The sequence below is a fragment of the Malania oleifera genome, chromosome 1, assembly GCF_029873635.1.
Source record: "Malania oleifera isolate guangnan ecotype guangnan chromosome 1, ASM2987363v1, whole genome shotgun sequence".
Lineage (NCBI taxonomy): Eukaryota > Viridiplantae > Streptophyta > Magnoliopsida > Santalales > Ximeniaceae > Malania > Malania oleifera.
Genome location: NC_080417.1, coordinates 1,196,358 through 1,222,866, shown reverse-complemented (window position 1 = coordinate 1,222,866; position 26,509 = coordinate 1,196,358). Strand labels below are relative to the sequence as shown.

General features: G+C 35.2%; 2 protein-coding genes across 4 annotated transcripts in view; both read left to right on the top strand.

The window, feature by feature from the left end:
• The window catches only part of LOC131151482 (uncharacterized), a 56,732-nt gene extending 35,295 nt beyond the window's left edge, over nucleotides 1-21,437 (top strand). Inside the window, exons 6-15 of one of the 3 annotated variants that reach the window (XM_058102736.1) lie at nucleotides 318-392; nucleotides 16,097-16,168; nucleotides 16,244-16,342; nucleotides 16,495-16,566; nucleotides 16,666-16,780; nucleotides 18,689-18,757; nucleotides 18,931-19,273; nucleotides 19,454-19,577; nucleotides 20,626-21,070; nucleotides 21,181-21,437. In XM_058102736.1, coding sequence (XP_057958719.1) covers nucleotides 318-392; nucleotides 16,097-16,168; nucleotides 16,244-16,342; nucleotides 16,495-16,566; nucleotides 16,666-16,780; nucleotides 18,689-18,757; nucleotides 18,931-19,273; nucleotides 19,454-19,577; nucleotides 20,626-21,066 — 1,410 coding nt within the window. In that variant the 3' untranslated portion in view covers nucleotides 21,067-21,070; nucleotides 21,181-21,437. Of the gene's footprint in view, nucleotides 1-317; nucleotides 393-16,096; nucleotides 16,169-16,243; nucleotides 16,343-16,494; nucleotides 16,567-16,665; nucleotides 16,781-18,688; nucleotides 18,758-18,930; nucleotides 19,274-19,453; nucleotides 19,578-20,625 lie in introns of all 3 variants that reach the window. The other 2 variants (XM_058102724.1, XM_058102730.1) reach the window with 2 other exon arrangements.
• Nucleotides 21,438-24,672: 3,235 nt separating this feature from the next.
• Nucleotides 24,673-26,411, top strand: LOC131151476 (amino acid transporter AVT3B-like). Its single transcript, XM_058102717.1, has one exon. The coding sequence runs from the start codon at nucleotides 24,890-24,892 to the stop codon at nucleotides 26,180-26,182; it is 1,293 nt and encodes a 430-aa protein (XP_057958700.1). The 5' UTR covers nucleotides 24,673-24,889; the 3' UTR covers nucleotides 26,183-26,411.
• The last annotated feature ends 98 nt before the right edge of the window (nucleotides 26,412-26,509 follow it).

The window sequence follows — 26,509 nt, the reverse complement described above, 5'->3', positions numbered from 1 at the left end:
AAAATGGCTTCATAATAAAAGGGGGTGGCAGCATAGACATTATTATTGTCATTTTTTATTTTTCATATGATAAGATCCAAGTAACTGATGAATGGTGTTAAAACTAATGAATGGTGTTGTTAGGCTTGTCTCTCTATCAACTATTTGGTGATGTTAACTGTTGTAGTCCTTCTAGGCTTCAATGGAGCACCTTATTTCTTTTTAAGACGTGGCATGCTGTGACACTAAATTACCTTCTGTTGAAACTTTTGACTGAAAGCATTGAGAATAGTACTCCAATTAACTTCTATCTAATTCCAACCCCCATAAAATTGAAGGTAGAAGAATTAGAAAAGGAGATGCTAGATTCTAGAGAGAAGACTGAGTTCTACCGCACCAAGATGCAGGAACTGGTGAGTACTACCACATTCTGCTCCCATCTGATTTTTAATTCTGATTCTTAGTCGCTTCTACATGATCCGTTGCTTATTTTTTAAGGCTGGTGAGCCATAGCATTTACATTTACATATTTTTAGTCTCTTGATGTTGTCAAACATTTGCATTAAAGGTTTTGAATATTAAATATTAAGTTTGATGCTATTAGATAAAAATGAAATTAAGTTCTCTTCTCATGTAAATTTATATAATTTGGTTTGGCTGTTGTTGCTTTGAGTGGCAATATGATGAATCGGTAGTTGATGCTTCAAATAATGAATGGAGTAGCATGTGATGAATGACATGGTAAAACTAAGTTCACTGTGAATTTAGGTGTAATCCCAAGAGGGGGGGGGGGTGAATTGGGTATTTTTAAAACTCTATGTCTTTAAGTCCTAATTTTGAAAATCCAACCAAACAATCACAAGTTAGGAGATATACAATTTAGTATTACCCAATCAATCTCAAGTACAGGAATTATTTAAGACATACACAATATGCAAATATGAAATAAATAATCAAACGCAAGCGGAAATAAAAAGAGATAAGGGAAGAGAGATGCAAACACGAGATTTTTACGAGGTTCGGCCAACCTGGCCTGCGTCCTCGCCTTGGGCAAACTACCCAAGGATTCTACTAATCCACTTTGTAAACTTGGGTGGAGCTTCCCGTTACAATCCGCTGCTTACAAGAGGCACAACTTTCTCCTCCCAGTTCACAACCCGAACTGTCAATACAAGTAATGACAAATAATTTTGGATACACTCTGATGCTTCTCAACAAGCTAATGAGTACAATGAAATCCAAAACAGACTCACAAGATATAACTTGAAGTTCAATAGAGTAGATGTGTTTTTCTCAATATGATGTTTGTAATAGAGATTATGATCTTTTTATAAAAATATGTATAATGAATTTCTTCAAAGATCTAAGCCCAATAAGATATATCTCCAAAAATTGATTTTTTAAATAAAATGTGTTGGAGAATCTAGGGTTTGCTCACAGCTAGCTTTTGCAGAAATAAGATAGTAGAAAATCTTTGAGTAAATATATAAAAGTGAATGCTTTAAATATATAAGCCTTAGTATAAAACTTTTCCCAAAAGATTTTTCAAACAATGGTTATCTGGAAACTTAGGGTTCTTGCTCTCAATAAAATATTAAATATTAAAATATGAGGGAATAAAAACTTTTGAGATGAAGATCTGAATGCTCAAAGATAAAACTTGTTTATCAAACTTCAATACCAAAGATGTTTGCAAGATATGTATGTGAATGCCCTTAGAAAACTGAGAGAATGCCCAAAGATATCTGAATGCGATAGATTGCAGGCAAAAGCTTGCAAACTAGGTTTTAGGGTTGATATTTGTAAGTACTTTCGGCATCTAGATGTTTTTTGACCATTGGATCATTAAAAGATATTTTAATTAAAAAATAATTCGCCGATTATGTGTAGAAGCATTAGTTTGCCCGATGGACTCGTCGATTAGTGGACACACTAGTCAACGAGTGTCCTGCACTCAATCGTCGACGGGACTAGGGGACTCGGCAAGGAGTGGTTGTCTGAGAAAATTAGGGTATTGGTATTTTATCGTCGACGGGAACATGCATTCGTCGACGAGGCCAAGGGACTAGTCAACGAGTTCCCTATTATTCAGTCTCTAAAATGCCGATCCAACCTAGGACAAGTGCATATGAATATGTCATGAAAAACATGCATCCTAGGATCTGTCTATTGGTTACAACTGAAATAAAAACACGTCTTCACTCATTTGCTCTTGAATTCTCCATGGAATGGGCCAAAATATGTGAACTTTATGTTCCTTACGACTTCCATTTTTCCTTTGCCATATGTGCGTGCTTGAAGTATAAACCTGTTCAAGTACTAAATTCACAGATGAGATATTTGTGTTTTGTCATTATTAAAACGGGATCGGACTCAAAAAGTCAACAATTTCCCCCTTTTTGATGATGACGAACACGAAAGCAAAATGCATAGACATTGTAATTTAATCATATCCAAAGAGAAGACATTGAAATATTTCAAGTTGAAAATTTTGAGTTCAGCTCAATATGCATCTAGATTTAGCAATAAAGCATTTACACATATCTCATTTAAAATTTATAGCTCATTTAAAACGCAAAGAGTGTAATAAAATTTATCATTTTGCTCAGCAATCCTCTCCCCCTTTTGGCATCAACAAAAGGGTTAAGTTAAGTGTAAAACAATTTAAGTAAAAAATTCCTTAGCTTTAAAAAAATAACTCCCCCTTTTGAAATAATTTTAAGTTAGCTCAGAAAAGCTCTCCCCACTTTTGAAAAATTCTCCCTCTTTTTGGCATTGAAGCTCATAAAAGTAGTATAATTGACCTTTAAAAGATTAAAATGACATGTTAAACAAGGTTAGACCAGAAATAATCGACAAACCATTGTAGTTCAAACAATACATAAGACTTGCAAAAAAAAAAAGGGAGTTCAGAATATGCGGCATATGATGGCAAAGAGTAGGTTTGTGAATAATTTTAGTCTAACTAGTTTGCATGCATTTTCATATATAATCAACGAACCAGTTATTAAAATATATATATATATATATAAATAAATAATAAGGTAAGATATAAAGAATTTTAACTTTGAAAGTATTTCTTGCCATAATACAAATATCCCCTTCAGGCTTTTCAAAAAGTACCGGGATCGATGCTTGCTAAAAAAGAAATATATAATCAACGAACCAGTTATTAAAATATATATATATTTATATATAAATAATAAGGTAAGATATATATATATATATATAAATAAATAAATAATAAGGTAAGATATAAAGAATTTTAACTTTGAAAGTATTTCTTGCCATAATACAAATATCCCCTTCAGGTTTTTCAAAAAGCACCGGGGACGATGCTTGCTGAACAAGAAACTTTAATAAACAAGATTAAGCAAGCAACATTTTCCTGGTTAAGCATTTAATCACAATTCATAATATAACCAAAAAATGCAACCATATGGATCTTAAAGATAGACAATCTAAATACAAGATCATATGGCAAATCCAAAAAGCTTGTGGCACAATAATATATTTTCACTTGAAGTGTTCAATAGAAACATTACAATTTAGCACATGTCATAGCGAATTCAAAGTTGATCTAAGCCTATGTTGGTGAGGAAACCAAGATGGAAACTAATTTTGGATGCTCCCCCTATTGATTTGAGTATTTGCTTAGATGAAATGAAATGTTTATACTGATCAAGGATTAATTTCATTTAGAGTGCGAACTAGTATAAGCAATCGTTTTGAAACTTTCTACACAACTATACTGAATATTTGTTAACTATATTTATCCCCGATCAGTATAGTCGTCCCTATAGGCGAAAAATGCATTAGAAATAGATATTAAGGCATATAATAATGTTCATAACCTAGAAAAATCCATATTTGTTATAAACCTTTAAGAATTGGATATGATGTTCAAGGTTTTTCAGAAGAGCCTCAATATTCGAAAAGCGAAGTGATGCATGTGAGTCATTTATGCTCTTTCTGTAGGGATGAAACTTAGCTCACCTAAATATCCGATGATTATGTAAGGATGAAATTTAATATTCATTTAATTTTCACTCATCCTTTCAAAAACATTTTAACATTGATTTTATCATAATCATTTTTAGCACATGATTTTATTTTGGGGAAAATTCTAAAGAAATTTTGGTAGTATGCCGTCTATAAATTGGACATTTTCCCATAGAACTTGCTTTGAAATCTGGTTGTTTTCAACAAATAATTGATATAAAACATGTAACAACCTATAATCCACTACCAGCATGCAATTCACATCCCTGCATCCTCAATGCAGGTGACATTCAATGCAAACATGCATTTTAGTAGCTCAAATAATAAATCATGCTATAAAATAGTTAACTATCCATCAAAAACATCTAAACATTTAGCAATGTATGGATAGTGATTTGTCGGTCTCACAAAGCATGTTGGCATATAGGCATAAAATATGATATAATATCAAGAGAACATTTTAATTTATAACCATGAAAGATAAACGCTCCCCCTGAGTTATGCACTCAACTCATTTAATGCCTTTTTCATTTTATAATTTCTTAGCCAAGTGCCCTAAATTTTTCAATGATACAAACTTGGCTTGTCATGCTTTGGCTTAGAGGACCAAAAAGTCACAAACAATATTTATTTAGAGTCCTAAGCCTATTTTGCCTCTTATCTTATGAATTGAGAGTTTTGTATTTTAAGCACAAAGGAAATATTTTAATTTGTCTTGATGAACAACTTGAATCCCTTAGAGAGTTGTCCCTGATTTGATTATGGAGGATGTCTTTTAATAAGCACTTAATAAATATGGAACTTATGATAGTTAGTGCTTAAGCCTAGAGTGATGACTAAATTTTTTATCAAGGCATTAAGGCTTCCAAGATGGGTTTAGGATAAGATGATATATAACAAGGTGGATTCCCTAAAGCTCAACATTGTGCAATGGACAAAATATGCTTAACTTAAGATTTTCACATTTAAGCATAGGTTAAGCAATAAGAATTATGCATGAAGCGAACATGCTTATGTCCATTTGGACGTGGATTTTTCTTAAGCAGGCTATAGCCAATGTTTTCATACCTTACCCAATCAATATGATGTATATATGTATTAAGTTCAAATTGGATATTTTACTTAAGATTTCACATTGGCTTGATTATCTAAGATTCTTAGTATACAAAATTTTGTATAGTGGATGCATATATTAGGTTTTTACATTTTAAGCCCTAAACACTTCCCAAGCTAACAATCATTACAACCCCTAAACCTTGAGAACTAAGGAAGGATTGAACAATTATGTAATTTCAATTGGAGCCCATTTTTCCTTAGGTCATAAGGCGTTTGCTTTGCTAACTACCCATATCATTTTCTTATCTACGCCTCAGGCACCTTTAAATAAGCAAGTAAACCAGATGTGCCCTTTTCTTTCACAATAAAGACAAACTTTAGATACATGTGAAAGACTGTGTATTTATTTTATTTTTACTTGAAAAATCATAAAAATAACTATGGGGTTTATGAGGCGAACCCTTTTTGAAATATTTATTTCGTTTAACTCCTAAGGGTTTATTATGATTATTCTTTTCATTTGTAATTCTAGAATCATCCACAATATTTCCATCTATGCAAGTAATTTTCAATATCTTTTTGATCCTCATCTTTTCTAGACTAGCATGATAATCTCTTAATTCTTCTAGATGTTTTGCTAGCTTTTTATTGACATTTTTCAAAAATGATTTCTTCTTGGACATCCTAACTAGAAATTTATGTATTTCAAATGAGGCAATTTCTAGTTTAACGTTAGAGGGCATGCTTTTATCAACAAATTTATCACAAGATTCAATACAAGATTTTTCACTAAAATTATCACTTGAAACATCATTATCAGAATTATCAACAGATGATTTAACACATGATTCATTACACAATATAACGCAAGATTCATCACTTGATTTTTCATAAGATTTATCGCAAAAATCATCACATGAATCAATAAATGAATCATTAACTAAAATAGGCTGAGATGCATGTACCTCTTCAACTAATTCAGTTTGTTCATATTTTGCCACCACTTTATTATTTGAACTTGAAGCTTCCGGAGTGGTGGTCTCCTTCTTTTCGGATCTTTCATATCTCTTTTCAAGCTCTTCCCAGATATCTCTCGCACATTTACATACCATGATTTCATGAAAAATATTAGAACTTAAAGCACGATATAACATATCCATGGCATTAGAGTTAGCATGCATTAAACTAGTATCATTTTCATTTGTAGGCATACAAATTCCTTTAACTATTGCCTGCCAAGCCTTCCAATCCATTGATTTTATAAAAATACTCATTTTTAGTTTCCAAACCGAGAAATTTTCACCACAAAATATTGGTGGACTAGAATAAGATCGTCTCTCACTGAACGGGGATACACCTACGTGAGCCATTGCGATCTTTTACAAAAAACAGTTAAGTCTATACAATGAGACTCTGATACCAAATGTGAATTTAGGTATAATCCCAAGACGGGAGGGTGAATTGGGTATTTTTAAACTTTTATGTCTTTAAGTCCTAATTTTGAAAATCCAACCAAACAATCACAAGTTAGGAGATATACAATTCAGTATTATCCAATCAATCTCAAGTACAGGAATTATTTAAGACATACACAATATGCAAATATGAAATAAATAATCAAACGCAAGCAGAAATAAAAAGAGATAAGGGAAGAGAGATGCAAACATGAGATTTTTACGAGGTTCGGCCAACCTGGCCTACACCCTCGCCTTGGGCAAACTACCCAAGGATTCTACTAATCCGCTCCTTAAACTTGGGCAGAGCTTTCTGTTACAATCCGTTGCTTACAAGAGACACAACTTCCTCCTCCCGGTTCACAACCCGAATTGTCAATACAAGTAATGACAAATAATATTGGATACACTCTAATGCTTCTTAACAAGCTAATGAGTACAATGAAATCCTAAACAAACTTACAAAATATAACTTGAAGCTCAATAGAGTAGATGTGTTTTTCTCAATATGATGTTTGTAATAAAAATTATGATCTTTGTATAAAAATATGTATAATGAATTTCTTCAAAGATCTAAGCCCAATAAAATATATCTCCAAAAATTGATTTTTCAAATAATATGTGTTGGAGAATCTAGGGTTTGCTCACAACTAGCTTTTGCAAAAATAAGATAGTAGAAAATCTTTTGAGTAAAAAAAAAAAGTGAATGCTTCAAAGATTTTAGCCTTAGTATAAAACTTTTCCCAAAAGATTTTTCAAACAATGGATATCTGGAAACCTAGGGTTCTTGTTCTCAATAAAATATTAAATATAAAAATATGAGAGAAGAAAAACTTTTGAGATGAAGATCTGAATACTCAAAGATAAAACTTGTTTATCAAACCTCAATACCAATGCTGTTTGAAAATTGAGAGAATGCCCAAAGATGTCTGAATGCAATAGATTGTAGGCAAAAGCTTGCAAACTAGATGTTGATATTTATAAGTACTTTTGGCATCTAGATGTTTTCTGACCGTTGTTTCATTAAAAGATATTTTAATTAAAAAATAATTTGCCGATTATGCGTAGGAGCGTTAGTTTGCCTGACGAACTTGTCGACGAGTGTCCTACACTCGATCGTCGACGGGACCAAGGGACTCGACTAGGAGTGGTTGTCTGAGAAAATTAGGGTCTCGGTATTTTATTGTCGACGGGAACATGCATTCATTGACGAGTGGCCTTCATGCATCCATCGACGAGGCCAGGGGCTAGTCGACGAGTTTCCTTTTATTTAGCTTCTAAAATGCCGATCCAACCTAGGACAAGTGTATAATATATGTCATGAAAAACATGCATCCTAGGGTCCATCTATTGGTTATTTTGAGCTTCCAACTATATCTTATGAGACATGCATATTACAAATACAATCTAAAATAATACAACTGAAACAAAAACACGTCTTCACTCATTTGCTCTTGACTTCTCCATGGAATGGGCCAAGATGTGTGAGCTTTATGTTCCTTACGACTTCCATTTTTCCTTTGCCATATGCGCTTGCTTTAAGTATAAACCATTTCAAGTACTCAATGCACAGATGAGGTATTTGTGTTTTGTCATTATCAAAATGGGATCGGACTCAAAAAGTCAACATTCACCCTTTTTGGGTGGGGTTTAGGGAGTTTTATCACAAAAAACCTGAAGTGTGGAAACCATAAATGACATTAGCATGTGGTTCTAGACTCAAGTTGCCTTGTGGGTAATGTAACCTGAACTTACGTTACATTTGGTTTGTGGATCCTAAGAGTAGAAAGAAGCGTAAAAAAAATTGTATGGGGATATAATTGTTTAAAAAAGAAGTTACTCATTCAAAAGTTTGAGTAGAAGGAAATGTAACAATAATATGGGGATATAATTGTTTAAGAAAGAAGTTACTCATTCAGAAGTTTGTTTTATTCCATTTCACATGGAATATTATAGGTATAGACACTCCCATGGTGAAATTTAGAAATAGTCATTCCTTCTCTATAAAGGGTAGCCTGGTGCAGAAAGCTCCTGTGTATGCAGGGTCCCAGGAAGGGGCGGACTATAATGGGTCTATAGTACGCAGCCTAACCTTGCATTTTTGCAAGAGGCTGTTTCCATGTTTGGAACCTATGACCTCCAGGTCGCATGGCGACAACCTTACCGTTGCGCCTAAGTTCCCCTTCTCATTCCTTGTGTATGGATTTATAAGATTTTTTGTATTGTCATTTGCTTTGTGATGACAACACATTTCTTTTGTAAGCTATCGAAAATCCTTATATTATAACCATTTTATTCCTGGGGATAGGCATTCTGTGAACAGAACATAATTTAGGAGTGATGGACAAATAGAATTTCCAGATTTCTATTGTTTACTTGCTAATTGAGCTACCCAATGACAGTTCTTATTTTTTATTTATCAAAGTGCATGAGTTATACCAAAAGACTCAGAGAAGTTTTGTTTACGAATCTAGGAAAACACAGAAAATTTAATTTGTTTAGCAGTTGATATGGTCTAAATAATACTGAAATGCTTATAAAGGAGTCCAAATGATTTTTGAGACCTGCCTACTGCTTACCATTGGCACAGCTTGTCACGTGTAATGTGTCATGTTGCTATCATTCAATCATTCACTGTAAGAAATTGCTGTGTCTAATGAAAACATATAGTCCTTACTAGGTTTATTATAATATGATAGATGTGCACATCAAAACTGTACAAAAGGAGAGGTAGAAACTCATAGAATTTTAAATGAAGCATAGTTTGGTGAAACTTGTGCAAAAATATAAAATATAGTCTTTCTATAATAGGAAAAAAATGTTGAGTTGGTTTGGGATAATAATATAGAATCTCAATAAGTTACCAACAATATAATTTACTTCATCATTATCTTAGTTTTTGTTTTTTCTTTACAAAGTAAAAGAAGTTTTATTGAGGTGTAAGGATTTGGAGTTTATTTCTTCTCAGGGGAATCTGGAGGTTCTTGTTGTTTGGGATACTTGATCCATTACTAAAGTTGATAGTCTTGTTGGGTTCTTTTTCCTTTCGGGTTTTGGTAAATATTAAAGGTAGAGGTCATTTGTGGGTTATGTTTATTTATGGTCCTCCGAAAACCTAATTTTGGTCCTTTTTTTGGGATAAAGTTGTATGCGGTTTTTGGTTTTTGTTCCCCTAGATGGATTGTATGTGGTGGCTTTAATGTTGTTAAGTTTCTTGGGAAGAATGCAGAATTTTGATAGGTTTATTAGGGATTGTGGGTTGAGGGATTTGCCCCAATAATGCTTTTTTTCTTGGTTTGTGGGTGGAGAGGGGGATGTTGCTAGTCAGTCAGATAAGTTTTTATTTTGTAGTGATTGGGAGGATGAGTCCGCTAATCTTTTTCAAATTGTTTTGTCTGGAATTGTGTCTGATCATTTTCGTGCTTTGTTAGAATCTTCTAAGGTCAAGTGGGGTCCGTTTCCCTTTTGGTTTGAGAATATGCAGCTTGATCACAATTATTTTCCCTCTGTAATGAGGGATTCTTGGTATGAGGATTTGGAGAGGGGTTCGGAAGGTTTTAGGTTCATGAGGAAGCTTAAGCGTCTTAAGGAGACTTTGAAGATTTGAAATAGGGAGGTTTTGTGGATATTAGGATGAAGAAGGCTGTCATTTTGTGCGAGTTAGATTTTTTAGATAGCAAAGAGGAAGGTGTTAGTTTATTGGATAGCGAGCACTCGAGCAGGCTAAATGGGTTCCCTTGAAGAATGAGTTGGAGGCAAGAGATAAATTTAAGTGGGCAAGAGAAGGAGAATGTAATACAAAATTTTCATAGGTTGGCTAATGGGAAGATGAGGAGAAACATGATTAGGGAATTGGATTTGGAGGATTTGATTTTTAAAGAAGTAAGGATTTGGAGGCAAGAGAATAAATTTAAGTGGGCAAGAGAAGGAGGATGTAATACAAAAATTTTTCATAGGTTGGCTAATGGGAATATGAGGAGAAACATGATTAGGGAATTGGATTTGTGAGGAGATGAGGTTATTTTGATTCTTGTTTGATTTCAAATGTGATTACTAATTTCTTTTCCAATAATCCAATTATTATTTGGAGGATTTTTGTAGGCCTATGATTGAGGGTTTAGATTGGAATCCTAGTTCCAAGGATCATGTGAGGAGTTGGTTGGAAAGGCCTTTTGAGGAGCAGGAAATTAGGGCAACTGTGTTTGGGATGGAAAGGGATAAAGTTTTGGGTCGAGATGGGTTACTTTGGGTTCTTTTCAAGAGTGTTGGGATGTTGTTAGGGTGGATTTGTTAAAGATATTTATTGAATTTTATTTTAATGGGATTCTGAGCTAGAGCATTAATCCACTTTCCTCACTTTGGTGCCTAAGAGGAATAGATCTATTAAGATTGCTGATTTTAGGCCTGTTAGTGTAGTGGCTAGTGTGTATAAGATCATTGTTAAATTACAAGCTAATAGGTTGAGTGTGGTGCTAGACGATATACTTCTAAGGCTCAAAGTGCATTTGTGGTGGCCCTGGTGGGTAGGCAGATTGTGGATGCTATTTTGGTTGCTAATGAGGTATTTGGAAGAAGGAGAATGGCATTCTTTTCAAATTGGATTTTGAAAAAAGCTTATTACAGGGTTAGTTGGAATGTTTTGGATAAGACTAGAAGATGGTTTGGGGAGAGATGGTGGACTTGGATTTGGGGTTTCTTGTCTAATGCTTTTTTCTTAGCTATTGTGAATGGAGAACCTAAATCTTGGTTTAGAGCATTGAGAGGTGTTAGACAAGGGGATCCATTATCTCTTTTTTTGTTTGTTTTAGTTGTTGATGCTTTGAGTAGAATGGTGGAGAGGGCTTTTGATAAGGGTTTACTTAAAGGGCTGGAAGTGGGTAGAGAGGGGGTTTGTGTGTCTCATCTTCAATTTGCTGATGATACTTTTTTTTTGCATTTGTGATCATAGAGCTTCTTTTTTGAATATTTTGATGACTCTTCAAATATTTTGAGAGGATTCTGGGCTTAGAATTAATTTGGGAAAGAGTGGCATAGCAGCCATCAATTTGACATCTAGTAGGTCTCGGGAGCTGGCTTTGCTAGCGGTTGTGGTCTTTTGGATTGGCCCTTGTCTTATCTAGGTGTCCCATTGGGAGGTAATCCTAGGTCTGTGGCTTTTTGGGATCCAGTGGTTAAGTGTTTGGACGGGTGGAAGGGTGCATTATTTTCTTTAGGGGGCCGCATTTCTCTTATTCAGGCTTGTCTTGCTAGTATCTTCCTATTATTTGTCTATTTTTAGGATTCCAGTGAGGATAGCCAGTAAAATTGAGAAGATCATGTGAGATTTCCTTTGGTTGGGGTTGGGGATAAGAGAGATCACCTTGTTAGCTGGGAGATTGTTTGTAGGTCTAGGAGGTGGGTTTGGGTCTTGGTAAGTTGCTGTCTAAAAACACTGCTCTTTTGGCTAAATAGTTATGGCAGCTTTCCTTAAGAGTCCTCTCTCTGGCATAAAATCATTAAAAGTGAATTTGGTATGCATGTGATTAAATGTTCTTGGAAAGCTCGTGTAGGAGTATTTCTCTTTGTTTCTCACACTAAGTTTTTCTTGGGTAATAGTTCTCATATTCATTTTTGGGAAGACTTCTGGGTGGGTAATGCTGCTTTGTTATATTCTTTTCATTGTCTTTATTTAACTTCTAGTTATAATGAGGTTATTCCTTCTTTTTGATTTTTGAAGGTCATCTTTTTCTTGGGATTTCCATTTCTGTAGGCTTAATGGTAGAGAGGTAGAGGAGTTTTCTTCCTTGTTGATGGTATTGGGGACTTTGTACTTCCTTTGGGATGGATAGGCAGTCTTGGTCTGCAGACTCTTCAGGTGGGCTTATTCTTGCAAATCTTTTTGTGACTACTTGATTAATGCTAATATTTCCTTTCGCTCCATAGAATTATTGGAAGGCCAAAGCTCCTACCAAGATCAAGGCTTTTATTTGGTTGGGTTTTTTTTTTTTTTTTTTCCAATAGAGTTAACACCAACAATCTGTTGCAGAGTAGGAGACCTTCAAAGACACTCTCCTGATGTTTGTTTTTCTTTGTCTTGATAGTTTTGGAACAGTGTCTCATTTGTTTTTGCACCGCTCGTTTTCTTGGAATATATGGAATAAGCTTTTTGGTTTATTTTTGGAGAAAATTGAGTTTGTCTGAAGTCTCTGGAAGATTTGTCAACCATATCTTTTGCTGGTTTTGGTAGAAGGAAGGATGCTTATGCTTTGTGGATGTGTGCGGTTTACGAAGTTCTTTGGGGTTTGTGGATTGAAAGAAATTCTCATATGTTTATGGAAAAAAAGCTGAATGAATCTTTGGCCTCGCCTTCGCATGCTTCTGCTGGTTGTTTTAAAGGAGTGAGGTTTTCGGATATACAACAAGATTGGTTGGCTTTGTTAGTCTGATTGTTTGAATTTTATTTGTTTTTTTATTATTATTTTTTTATTTTTTATTTTTTATTCTCTCTTTTTTTATTCTTCTGTTTTGGAGGATTTCTTGTTCTCTTTCTTGTACATTCTTTTTTTTTTTTTTTCTAATAAATGGTTTCTTTTTCTATAAAAATAAACAAACAAATAAATCCTCCATCCAATCCTTTTGCAAGTAAATTCAAGGAAAACCCCTAAAAACACCATAAGATGAAGCCCAAAGAGAGATTATGAAAATCAGTCTGCCCAAGAGCAAATAACATGTTTACCTTATAGACCCTATGAATTCTTATGGCCTTGATCCTTAATGGCTGTGATTCTTTCCTTCATTTAACCCAAAGGATAGTAAACAAAGCACACCACCACATCTTACCTTGCTTAATATTATCTGCCCCTGAAAACCTCACTTATTTTTTTGATAAGAAAAGAACTTTACTCTTATAAATTTCTGAACATTTACTGGGCTCACCCATGTCACCACTTAAGATAGCAAATAATTTGTGTCATCTTCTAGCCTCTTGCTAATGAAGAAGCAGATAAACCCTTGTCTCATTTGAAGCTTGATGTGTCAACCAAGTTTGGATTGAGTGCCTTAGGAGGTCTTCTCACCTATAACGACATCAACAACAAAACCAAGCCTTAAGTACCACTAGGAAGGGTAGGCTATATGAATCCTTTTCCGCCAATTTATGCGATCTTGGACCATTTCTTTTGACAAATTTAGGGTTATTAAATCCTTATTCACTATCTCATTCCAAGTTATTTTAGGTCTACCCATACCACATCTACTATTCCCCACAATAATTAACCGCTCTTCCTCATTGGTGCACTATGTGGCCTACGTTTCAAGTGCCCAAACCATCAGGTCTTCTCTCCTATATAACAAGCTATAAATATTGATTCTTGGATAAGGATAACTATTATTATTCTATCCTCCAATCACCATATAATTTTTTCTCATCAAGTAATAAGCAATTTAATGGCACCACTATTAAGACTTAATAAATTAACCATTAGAACTAAATTTAAAGCCCGAATAAGTTAAACTATGAGTAAAGTAATGAATTTTTTTTAAAAAAATGAATAATTTAAGATATTATAATAAAAAATAAGATTATTTAATAATTTATTTTTAAACAAACTCCTACTCCAAAAGAAATATGATTGTACATAAAAGGTAGAAAAATGGCGAAAATATATATATTTTTGTATGCTTTTTCTTATTTTTAGAAAATTTGAAGGTATTTTTATTTTATTTTATTTTAAATTTACTTGTAAACTTTATTTTAATTTTTCTCATTATAGAACTCCACATCCAATGTTTAATCCACAAAAATGAATTCTAGATATTATGCTACTATTGCCATAACAATTGAAACCATCAACTCTAGTTTTTAGTTGTGGCAACAACAGCTGAAAGCTGACAACCAAAACTAAAATATAGCAATGCAGACAAATGCTTCGTCATTACCTACTTTCTGTAGTGAAAAGAAACAGAATGGTACCAAGCACCCTTTGTATCTCATTGAATTTATTTTTAATAAATATTTGAATGCATAGTTTATGCTAAGCCATTATACAATTAACTTGACAGGCATTAGACAATTAATTATTAAACAAATGAGCTTCTAGAACTCTGTTGGATTGCCTGGCATAGTGTTTGCCTGGTTGCCCAAGAGCCCAGCTTTGAAATACTGACTGATGATTTATTTGACTTTATTTGGGTATTTTGTTTTAAGTTAGCTTAAAGAAAGAAAGAACACCCAGTTCACAGGGCTTGCACACTGTGCTGTGGTTCTGGGAAGGGCATGGTGTCTGTAACGTCACTCCTGCATTTGGAGAGGCTGCTTTTGTTAGTTGAACCCATCAAGTTTGAGTCTTGCTCCCTTACCATTGGACTGAGATTCTCACTCTTGCTTTAAGTCAGCTTACTTGCAGAAATTGCTTTTAACTGAGCTCTGGATATGTTTTTTCTCAATCATGTTATGGTGTCATATCTATGTACATTTTTTAGTTGGGGGACGAATTTAAGGGAGGGATTTAATACTCCTGAATATGATCTGTAGATTAAAGTTTTATAGTTGATATAAATATAAGGAATGTAATAGCTATATAAATTGGATGGTTCATGTTCGCCCATTCTCCACATATTGGAATAAACATCAACATGAACCCTTTGGAAACCTAACTGATCTTTGCCAAAGATCCTACTAGTATTGATCTACATCAAGTATAAATGCATCAATATTAGAATTTTTTTTAGTTTTCATTTTCTGTGATTTTTAGGTCCTTTGCAAGAGACACAAAAGAATCCATATGTTTAATTTTCTCCATGTTGCAAGGTACTGGTTGTCCTATCCATATGTTTAGGTGGCCATTAGGTACCATTGTCAAAAATTATGAACGAAAACCAAAAAATGAGCAACTGAAACTAAAAATCAAAAATCAACAACCTATTTGGTTAATATTTCTAAAACTAAAATTAATTAAAAAACTTGATTGAAAAATGTTTATTTTTGTCTCTGATTCAAATAACGATTAAACAAATATGATTAAAATAATAAAGTTACAAAATAATACAGATTAAAAATACTATAATAAAAATGAAAAAATATTATAATTATTGTACTTAATTATTATATTTCAAAATTCAAAGGACAATCTTATTGTACATGACAATTGAAAAAGAGGAAAAGTGTTTTGCAAACGTCTTTTATTATTTATTATTATTTTTCAAACTTTTATGAACATTTTATTTTAATTATATTTTAAATTCATATGATTTTTTATTTTAATTTTAATTAAAAAGTATGTACAAAGTGAATGATTTAATCCAGAAAAAGTTAGTTTTGTATATTAAATATTTTGGCAACAGGTTCCATAATAACAGAAAACCATAAAATCTAGTTTTTCGGTTTTTTCACAAATAGCTGAAGACCAACAACAGAATAGAAAACTAGCAATGTAAACAAATGTATTTTCTTTATCTGTTTCTTCACTATACAGAAACGAAAACAGAAAATAGAAACCAAAAATGATACCAAACAGACCCATAAATGTTGCTTTACGGTTAAATTCTATTTGAGCAGCAGGTGTTGGAAGTCCATGATTTGTTATTTATGCTTGCTTCAGTTCAAATGATCTGCTTTTTGTACCCAGATTCTATACAAGAGTAGATGTGACAATCGAGTTAATGAGGTAATGGAAAGGGCATCTGCTGATAAACGCGAGGTACCTCCCTTTCATGTACAAGATTGCCTTGTATCTTGTCAATATTTTATGTCCCCTGAGCAAGTTCTATTCCAGGTTGAGTTGCTAATGAAGAAGTATGAAGAAAAATACAAACAAGTTGGAGATGTGGCCTCCAAATTAACTATTGATGAGGCCACGTTTCGTGGTATTCAGGTATTTTTATTACTACCTTTTGAGAGATGGTGATCAATAAATGGTTTGTGCTGTACATGTTTATTTTTCGAACATTCATTTCCAAATCAATTTTGGTGCATTTATCTTGAGCTAAAGGCTTTTGAATAATGTTATATCATGCTGAATTGTAGGAGAGAAAAATGGAGTTATATCAGGCAATTGTCAAAATGGAGCAAGAGGGCAGTGCCAATGGTACTCTTCAGGTATATTATACTTTGAAAGATTTGCACTTTAGCTGACAGCATTCTGAAATTGATTTATTGAGTCCTTTTCTTTTTTTTTTTTGCCCTGGCCTTGTGCAGGTTCATGCTAATCATATCCAATCAGATCTTGAGGAGCTACTGAAAGCTTTAAATGAACGCTGCAAAAAATATGGGTTACATGCTAAACCAACTACTCTTGTTGAGATTCCCTTCGGTATTTGTCCTTTCTTTAGGATTTTTGGTTATTCTTTGAATGTTTAACATTGATAGATTTTTTTTTTTAACAAATAAAAGAAGGCATTAAGAGAGTAAAGGAGATTACAACTTAAAAGAGGACAAGTAATCCCCAGAAAAGACCTAAAATAAATAAATTGAAATAAAACAAAAAAGCTGAACTAACAATTACCTAAGAAATCCCCTCTCTAAGCCCTTGCCACCGAACACTTAAAAGTCTGCTAATTCATGCTGCCCCTTCTTCAATTTCTTTTTATCTCCATCTAAGAAAAATTTGTTACCTCCAGGATCGTAAAACCACAATCCCATCTCATCCATCAACTGTTGAGCTTCTAAGGCCTAGCCCTTCTGATCAACCTCAACAACTGGAGTGGGCACAACCTTTTTCTTTCACTGTTGCTCCTTCCCCAAACCATCCTGCTCAATTACAAAATTGCCTTCTAAACCTTCAATTGGAGATGGTGCTGCGTGCAATAAATCCCCAAGTAAATCAGGTGATTCATAAACAGCTACACTCATCTCAAATCTCATTCAAAAGCAAGCCAACCTTGTCTGCAAATTCACTGGTATCATGACAATCATTATCTGACACATCAAAATCCAGGTTTCCACTACGTTACAATTCTTCTCCATATGACCTATTTTCAAGCATTTAGCACACTTTCAAGGCTTCTAATAATATTCCACATCATTTGTGACAACTTCTTTATTTGGCATCAAAATATCAACAGAATCAGGAGTTTCCAGTGAAAAATCAATCTCTATATGGATTTTTGAAAATGTCAAATTTCGCATTTGCTTTGTAACAGGATCAAGATATAAAGGTCTCCCTATGGCACTGACAATGTAACTCAAGCCTTGTGTAGTCCAATAAATTAGTGAATTTTACAGAACTTTACCCCAACTGGTATCTTTCCTACATTCAAGTCCTCCATTTTAGTCGTTTGCTGCCATTCAAAGAAAAATATAGGATGATTCCCTATGAACCAGAAACCATTTTCTAGAACCCAAGTCTTATTATCCTCTTTCAAAAACTTGAAAATATATTTGCTATTAACAAGAGAAAAGATTTCTATGCCTTCAATCTCTTTCCACATCTTTTCAATTATACTACGTATATATGAGTGAGGAGGAGACTTGCCAAGGAATATCCCAATGATAGGACCCTTCCATTTATCAGAACCAATTTCAAGGATCACCGCAGATTGATCAACTAATTTCCTGCTTGCTGAAATAACAGGTTCAAAGTACTGTAATTCTGAACTTCGAATACTTGAATTTTTGAAGAGATTCTTCCAGTTGAAAGATGTAGAAGCTTTGGAATCTGCATTTTCTTTCCCTTTGTCAGATTGTTCAAACAATTCCTCCAGATCAACTATTCCAGTGTCGACTCTGCGAATTACAAGAAGATAAATCCTTATCATGCAGCGAATGCTTCACTTCCAAATTCATCTTAATCATTGTTGATCGAAAATCTACAGGATTGTTGAACCGTGATCAAAATAGGAATTTTTTACTATTAGTATTCTTGAAACTCTTTAATTTGAAACTCATCCAATTTTTGTTTGGGTATTATTTAAGAAGCTGTTTTTTCTGCCCATCGTTTTATGTGAATAAAACATTTTTTTCCCCCTTGCTATTGTTCTTTTCTCTGGTTAGTAAAAATATGTATAGGATATAGCTGTGCAAGATTTTTGGTGAGCCATTCAGAAGCCAAGTAAGGAGTTTCAGGAATTATGAGATAGTAATTTAATTTACAAATGGGTAGACATCTGGAAAATAAACAAGGCAAAAGTTAATATGCTGTAAAGTTCTTAGTTTTTAAATCAGTTTGCAGAAATGTATGTTCATTCTCTAATTTTATAATTGTCTGATAATCTTTTTTAAGGTTGGCAACCTGGCATCCAAGAAGGAGCAGCTGACTGGGATGAAGATTGGGATGAGTTAGAAGATGAAGGTATGTCTAAACTTCGGAGCATTGAGTTATTGTTAAAGGATCTTCTTTTGTGGGGTGCACCGAATGGTGGAAGTCAGTTAGTCTGCCACATTTTTCTCCATGGGTGAACATTGTAGTCCACAATGCATCTGTTTTAACAGTTGTAATTCTGATGAATTATTTTCCGGCTTTAGGATTCACATTTGTCAAAGAGCTCACTCTTGATGTGCAAAACGTAGTCGCTCCTCCAAGGGCAAAGTCTTCATCAGTTCAGAAAGGAACAAGTTCTACTGATGAGGGTATAATTGCTTCTTCATCAAATAATGATGGTAAGTTGAACAAGCTACCAAGTGCAAGTGAACAAATGCCTGAGGAAGAATCTGCAGATGCCATAGGCAAAGATAGCTTCGTAAGAAGTCCACCCGACAGTCCAGCTGAGAGGAATGTGTTGGCAAGCCCATCTCAAGAATTCCTTGAGACCCAGTCCACCAAGGGTATTGGGGCCGATGGCTCACCCCATGTTAGAGACACGCAAAGGCATGCACTTTGGTTTCCTTTTAAATATATATATATTTTTTAAATGTCACTTATCAGCAACTTCCAGTCCAGAGTTTGATCAAATATTGGTAAAAGGGATTCAATTTTTTCTCTTTATATTAGCCCTCTGCATCTAGTTCATTATTCAGGTATCTGAATTTGTTTGACGATATTGTGCAGCGATCATGGTGGTGCTGAATCTGTGGTTTCTGGAGACAAAGGTTTTGATGACCCCAGCTGGGGTGCATTTGACACTCATTATGATACAGACTCAGTATGGGGTTTCAACCCTACTGGTACAAAGGTATGTAAATAATTTCAGTCATGTTGTAAATTCATCCAGCACGGGCTTAATTAAATAGTTGCATTGTGGGTATGCTGTGTTTTTTGCCAGTGGTACAAACATAGCAACACCTTTTATGAACGATAATCTTCTTCCTGATTTCTAATGACTAAAAGGAGTTAAAAATTTATTCTCACAAGTTCTATCTTTTCTTTATTAACAAAGAATAAAGGAAAAGAAACAAGACTTCTACAACCATGCTATCTTTGGGATTCCTTTCCGTTAAGGCACCTTCAACTTGTACTGGTGTAACTGATTTTTTCTATTGAATGCCACCATTATTCAAGTCCAGAAATTATGATTTCTTACTTAATCTGTAAACTGGTTTTACGTTTTTTCAGTATGGCTTATAATTATTATCTGAACCTCTGGCATAGCTGCTAGAATGTACATAGGCCACTGCATCCCCATCCCTGTAGCTCCATTTGGACAGGCAATCAGAGGATTTTATAAGCCCCGGCTCAAGTGCTTGGTAGGACCTCTTGATTGAACACGATGGTTTTGCTACATGATGATGCATCGTTTATAGCAGTATTTGCATTAGTGCTGCTTTCATGTCAATTATTTTTCTTCTTATGCAAGTTTCATGCTTTATAGACAAAAGGTGAAATATGACAGCAAGCTATATATGAACGAAGAATGTAATCTTTCAAATGGTTTGTGTTTTTTTTTTTATTCCTTCTAAATAAATTTAGATCAAATTTGAACGCTATCTGACCTAGCATTTTCATGTTTGTGTGCATGTGTGTGTATTCTAAAAAGCTTATTGCATCTCTGGCTGGTATTATTTTATTCAATAATTAAATGAAGTGATCTGGATGGCAGGTATTAACTCATGGGGATCTTCCCATGTCACACCCATCCAAGGGATTATTTGATTTTTCTCCACTTCTTGTTGAAATGTTATTTCATTTTTAATAATATTTGTTTATAAAATGGTGGCTTCCACTTAGTTGAGTTGAATGAAGCTGCGATGTGCTTCTCTATTCTGACTGGTTCTCTCTGGCAGGATACTGATCAGGAGAGGCTAAGTGAGAATTCATTCTTTGGTTATGGAGACCTTGGTCTAAACCCATTAAGAACAAACTCCCCGCGCATGGATGACATGTTCCAGAAGAAGGGCCCATTTTCTTTTGTGGATTCTGTTCCTGGCACTCCCCTCTTCAATTCTGGAAACTCCCCATCAAGGTTCAGCGAAGCATCAGAGGACCACTCTTTCAACAGCTTCTCGAGGTTTGATTCCTTCAGTAAGCACGACAGTGGATTCTTCCCGCCACAGGACTCCTTTTCGAGATTTGACTCCATCCGCAGCTCTAGGGACTCCGAACATGGTCGTGGGTTCCCAGCTTTTGACGACACGGATCCATTTGGCTCAACTGGGCTGTTCAAGACATCATCAGATAGTCAAACTCCGAGGACGAAAGAATCTGATAAGTGGAGTGCTTTTTAGTAAGGTAATTTCATGTTTTTTTCTTCCTTAAATTCATATATGCTTATCTTTTGCTTCTTTGAATGCCCTTCTTTTTTTGGGTGAAAGGTTGTTCATCTATGTGGCTACATGTAGGAGGTTGAGTGACTGAGTAGAAGTTGGCGATATGTGGGTGTAACCTCTGCTCAGTTTCTTCAAGTCTTCTTCTTCTTCTTCTTCTTCTTCTTCTTCCCTCTCTCTCTCTCTCTCTCTCTCTCTCTCCCCCATGGTTTTCTAAGGAAGTAGTTTTTTGGTGTAATCTGTAACTGATTTCATCCATCTCATTTGCACATATAAGTACATGTAATTTTGCTTTGGCTTTTATTTTATTTTATTTTATTTTCTGAAGAAAATGTTAGCATTGACTGTTACCGTTGCCTGAGTGAAATTTATCTTCCATTTCCGTTAGAAAGGGGTAAAAACTTGTAAGTTGAATGGCAGCCTCAAAGGTGCTGAAGGCCCCCATTTGGCACTTAGAGAACAGAAGGGAAAATAAAGGAAACCACAAAGAGTTTATTTTTGCATGTTTGCAATTTAGAATTTTTATTTGGACTTGTATAGATTTGGACAAAACATAATATACAATTATATTGAGTTTCTTAGTTTATAGTTTTAAATACTATTTTTAACACTACGTTTAGGAGAGGTGGATTTGTGTGGATTCAAATAAAATGTAATAAATTATATTGATTTTTGTTCAAATTCACACATTTAAAATTACGAGTCGAAATTTTTGCTTCCAAATTTAACTTTAGGTGTTTTCCGAAGCGTTTGCGTGTGGAGATGAGAGACTTCCGAAAAAAGCCAAAGCCCCTTGTGGAATTTGAACTGATGACTATTGCATTAAAGGACACTATACGAATTAAGAGTACACGTAGTAGACTCGGCTCATCTAGAGCCAGCATGGGTTCCAATAACGTGATGGCAACGTCAACTCAAATCCATTTAATTTTGTCAACAAGGACAAGAGGATATGAGTTGGAGGATTGCGGGCTGCTCCCTCCCACGTGTTTCTTTCTATAGGAAGCAGTAATCATTCTTGATATATATTTCAAATTTGGCTGCGCTTTGTCTATGAGGAGTTCGGCAATTTTGCCTGACCTTCTCAATTATCCTCATCCGCATTCCAGGTCAAAAAAAAAAAAAAAAAAAAGGTTTGAAAAGCATACCTGGGAAAGAAAATCTAACAAAGATCATACAGAAGAAATCAATCATGTTTTAATGGGTTTATACTCTTCAAAAACGGTTCTTTTGAAGAATATGTTGAATGAGATCCCTCACTAAATTGGAGATTATTATTTTAGATAAGTCGAATCGAGTTAATATTGCGGAATATTCAAACTCGAGTCGGCTTTACTCGAAAATATTAAAATTTAAAACCCAATTTGAACTCTTATTAATTTTAAAATTGTTGAAACTTTGCCCAAGTTTTAAAATTTAAATTCAATTTGATTATAAACTAATATAAGATACATGTAAGAAGTACAAATAATGTGCACATATGTTAGAAAGCAACGAGCTTGGCAGTGTTGCCTTTATTGTCATTCACATTCCTGGTTAAGAAAAGTGGTTTAAAAGCGTACCTGGATTTCCAGAAAACCAAACAAAGATCACATTATGCAACCTGTAGGAAAAGGACTTCTCTGTGGTCCAAATGGGTGAACCATGTGTATTTAAGAGGTAATAGTCTATGGAAAGCATCGGCAAAGCTTGAGGATTCACCACTTCCTAAGTAGTTGATAGAAATCGAGGATAAACTAGTGAGTCAGGTTGGAGACGGTGTTTCCATAAACTAGTCAATCAGTGTTTTAATGAGCTTACAAATTCTTAAAAAGTGATTCGTTCTGAGAAATGAGATTGATCGGCGGAGAAATTATTATGTTTGGCTACTTAATTAGGGTTATGTTCAAGTTAAATCATGACGACATAATGGCATACTCAAATTCAACTCGGCTTAAGGTTGATTGTGCTCGAAATTGTTAAAACTCAAATTAAGTTTGGCTCAAATTCTTAAAACTTGAGTTCAATTTGATTAAATTGAAATCAGTTATATATTAAAATGAAATATAAGGTTGAAGATAATCACTTTTCTTGAGTTTTTGACAAAAAAATAGATATTTCACCAGAGATTTCAAAAATATCATAAACCTCTCTTGACATTTCAGAAATGTCACAAACATCTCCTAAGATTTGCTAAAAAGACATATCTCCCTTAAAATACTTGTCTTTTGGTAAAATACAAAGAAAAGTTTGTGTCTTTTTAACAAATCTCGGGGAGCGTTCTTGAAATCTCAGGAAAAGTTCTTGAAAATTTGAAATTTTAGGATAAGTCATTATCTTTTTATCAAACCTTATGAGAGGATAGTGTCTGTTGCCCAAAAATATATGTATAAAATATATGTTTCATAGATAATAATAATAATAATAATAATAATAATTAAAAAGTTTGATTAGATTTGAGAGTAGTATTACAAAGTTCGATGTTGACTTATTAAGATACTTGAGAAACTCGATCCGAACTCGAATAGAATCAAACTTTAAACGAATTAGAGAATAAGTCAAGTCTTAATAGCTTGCAAATACACTTGATTTGCTTATATTGATGAATTTAAGCACATCATATTTTAGATAACAAATCAAATTCTTAGATTTTGAATGACTTTGAGTAGTTTTAAGGAAGTTTAAATTAAATATTTAAATTTTAGTTTAAAACCGTTCACAATTCATAGATTTGATTGTTTATTCAAAAATTTACCAGAAATTACTTAAAATCATTTAAAACACAAAAAAAAATAATTAGTTGTCTAAAATATAATTAATTTTTTAATATTAAATAACATTATGTCATCCTCGTCAGTAGATATTTTGATACAAACTATTAAATTTATAATTTAATTTTTAAAATATTTTATTTAAAAATTCATATTTCAACTAGTCGATGCACAAAAATTATTAATTTATAGTAATTAAAGAAATGTAATGACAATAATGCCCCCATGGGCATGGCGCAGTGGAAAGACATCAGCACGTAAGGAGCATCGAGGGTTTTAATTCTAGGTATTACACTCATGGAGCCAATGGTACCTGTGGATGGTAAGAGTTTATTTCGTGAGCCAGCGGGAACTGTGGATGGTGAGAATTCTCTATGAGCCAACAGGAACTGTGGATGGTAATGGAGATGTGTCTCAGGGGTCGGGTTGGCCGAACGCTCAACTGATGCACGGAAGCCGTGTCCGCATCCGAATTTTGCCTTGATTAGCGAGACTTGGGGGCGAAGAACGCTGATCCGTAGGTTTGACGTTGTAACAAGAGATCCGAAGGGCTCGTTAGTGGCTGGAGTTCTTATGTAATAAAAAAAAAAATAATAAGCCATAAACTAAAATGAAGAAATTAGAATTTAGAAGTGCCATAAATGCTATTATTTCTCATTTCCCCCTCGAGCACGCACCATGACCATATATAAAAAATCATTTCTACGTTCATTAACGCTCAATTAATTAATAATTTTCGCTTCAAATATTTTGAATTATATCTGTTCTTCTGAAAATGACATTTTCTGATTTAATATATATATATATATATGTATGTATTAATGAAATAATATTGAATAAACAATTTGAATCTCTCTGTGTGTGAGGTCTAATTTGAAACGCATTCTAAAAATCCCTATCATTTCTTCCGATCAGCAGACCCATCTTCCCCATTTCTCTCTCTCTGGCTTTCTTTCTCTCTGTGGTTCTGGTTCTGGTTCTGGTTCATAGGAGCAGCATCGATTCAATCGGAGAAACAAAAGAATTAGGGAGCGATGGGATTCGAGAAAGAAGCGAGCTCATCCTCCCATGGCCTCCCCGGACCTATTCCCAGGGAAGACACCCCACTCATCGCCGCTTCTCCGTCCCTCTCCTCCCAACCCAAGACCTTCGCCAACGTCTTCATCGCCATCGTCGGCTCCGGCGTCCTCGGCCTCCCCTACACCTTCAAGAAGACCGGATGGGTCTTCGGCGCCCTCATGCTCTTCTCCGTCGCCGCTCTCACCTACCACTGCATGCTCCTCCTCGTCCGCACCCGCCGCCACCTCGAATCCCTCAATGCCTCCTTCGCCAAGACCAAGATCTCCTCCTTCGGCGACCTCGGCTTTGCCGTCTGCGGCCCCGTCGGCCGCTTTGCCGTCGACGCCATGATCGTCCTTTCCCAGGCCGGCTTCTGCGTCTCCTACCTCCTCTTCATTGCACACACCCTTGCTTATCTCTTCAATTACTCCCCCAGCGACCCCAATCCTAGAATTTGGGGTTTTTTCAGCCCCAAATCCTTTTACATCTGGGGCTGCTTCCCCTTCCAATTAGGGTTAAATTCAATCCCTACGCTAACCCATATGGCCCCTTTGAGCATCTTCGCGGACGTCGTTGACCTCGGAGCCATGGGCGTGGTTATGGTCGAGGAAGTAGGCATCTTCTTGAGGGATAGGCCGCCTCTGCACGCTTTCGGAAGCATATCCGTCTTCTTCTACGGCATCGGCGTCGCTGTGTACGCCTTCGAAGGTATCGGAATGGTTCTGCCGCTGGAATCCGAAACCAAAGACAAGGACAAGTTTGGGAGAATCCTGGGTCTGTCGATGGTGTTCATTTCCTTGATGTACGCGGCATTTGGAATCCTGGGCTATTTCGCATTCGGCGAGGAAACCAAAGATATAATCACGACCAATTTCGGGCGGGGGCTAGTGAGCTACGTCGTGCAGTTGGGGCTGTGCGTGAACCTGTTCTTCACGTTTCCATTGATGATGAACCCGGTGTACGAGGTGGCGGAGCGGCGATTCTGCGGGGGGCGGTACAGTTTGTGGATGAGGTGGGCGGTGGTGTTGGGGGTGAGCCTGGTGGCTCTGCTGGTCCCAAACTTCGCGGATTTCTTGTCGCTGGTGGGGAGCAGCGTGTGCTGCGTTCTGGGGTTTGTGCTGCCGTCGCTGTTTCACTGGATGGTGTTCAGGGAGGAGATGGAGTGGAAGGCGGCCGCCGTGGACGGGGTGGTTGTGGCTTTGGGCTTGGTCATCGGCGTCTCCGGCACTTTGTCTTCCCTGTCGGAAATTTTTGCAGTCAAGGCCTGATGATTGACTGATAATGCCAATTAAATTGAAAAAAATTTATTGGAGATTTCTTCTGTGTTATGTCCTCTCTGTGTGGTTCTGGCGATCATGGACTTTTTCTGTAAACAATTGTTTTCTTTTTTTTGGCCGACTGATCATCATATATGTTCATAATTGATGGCTCTTTCTTCTCCAATGCATCCATAGATTTGATGCATACGTATTTTAACATTTTGGTTAAACTGGAAAACTTTTGGTATCATATTTAAGATTTGATGCTTTAATTTTAGCATTTAACTTCGCTTTAACTTGCAAGTAATTTGCAATTAACGTCATTCTTGATCATCA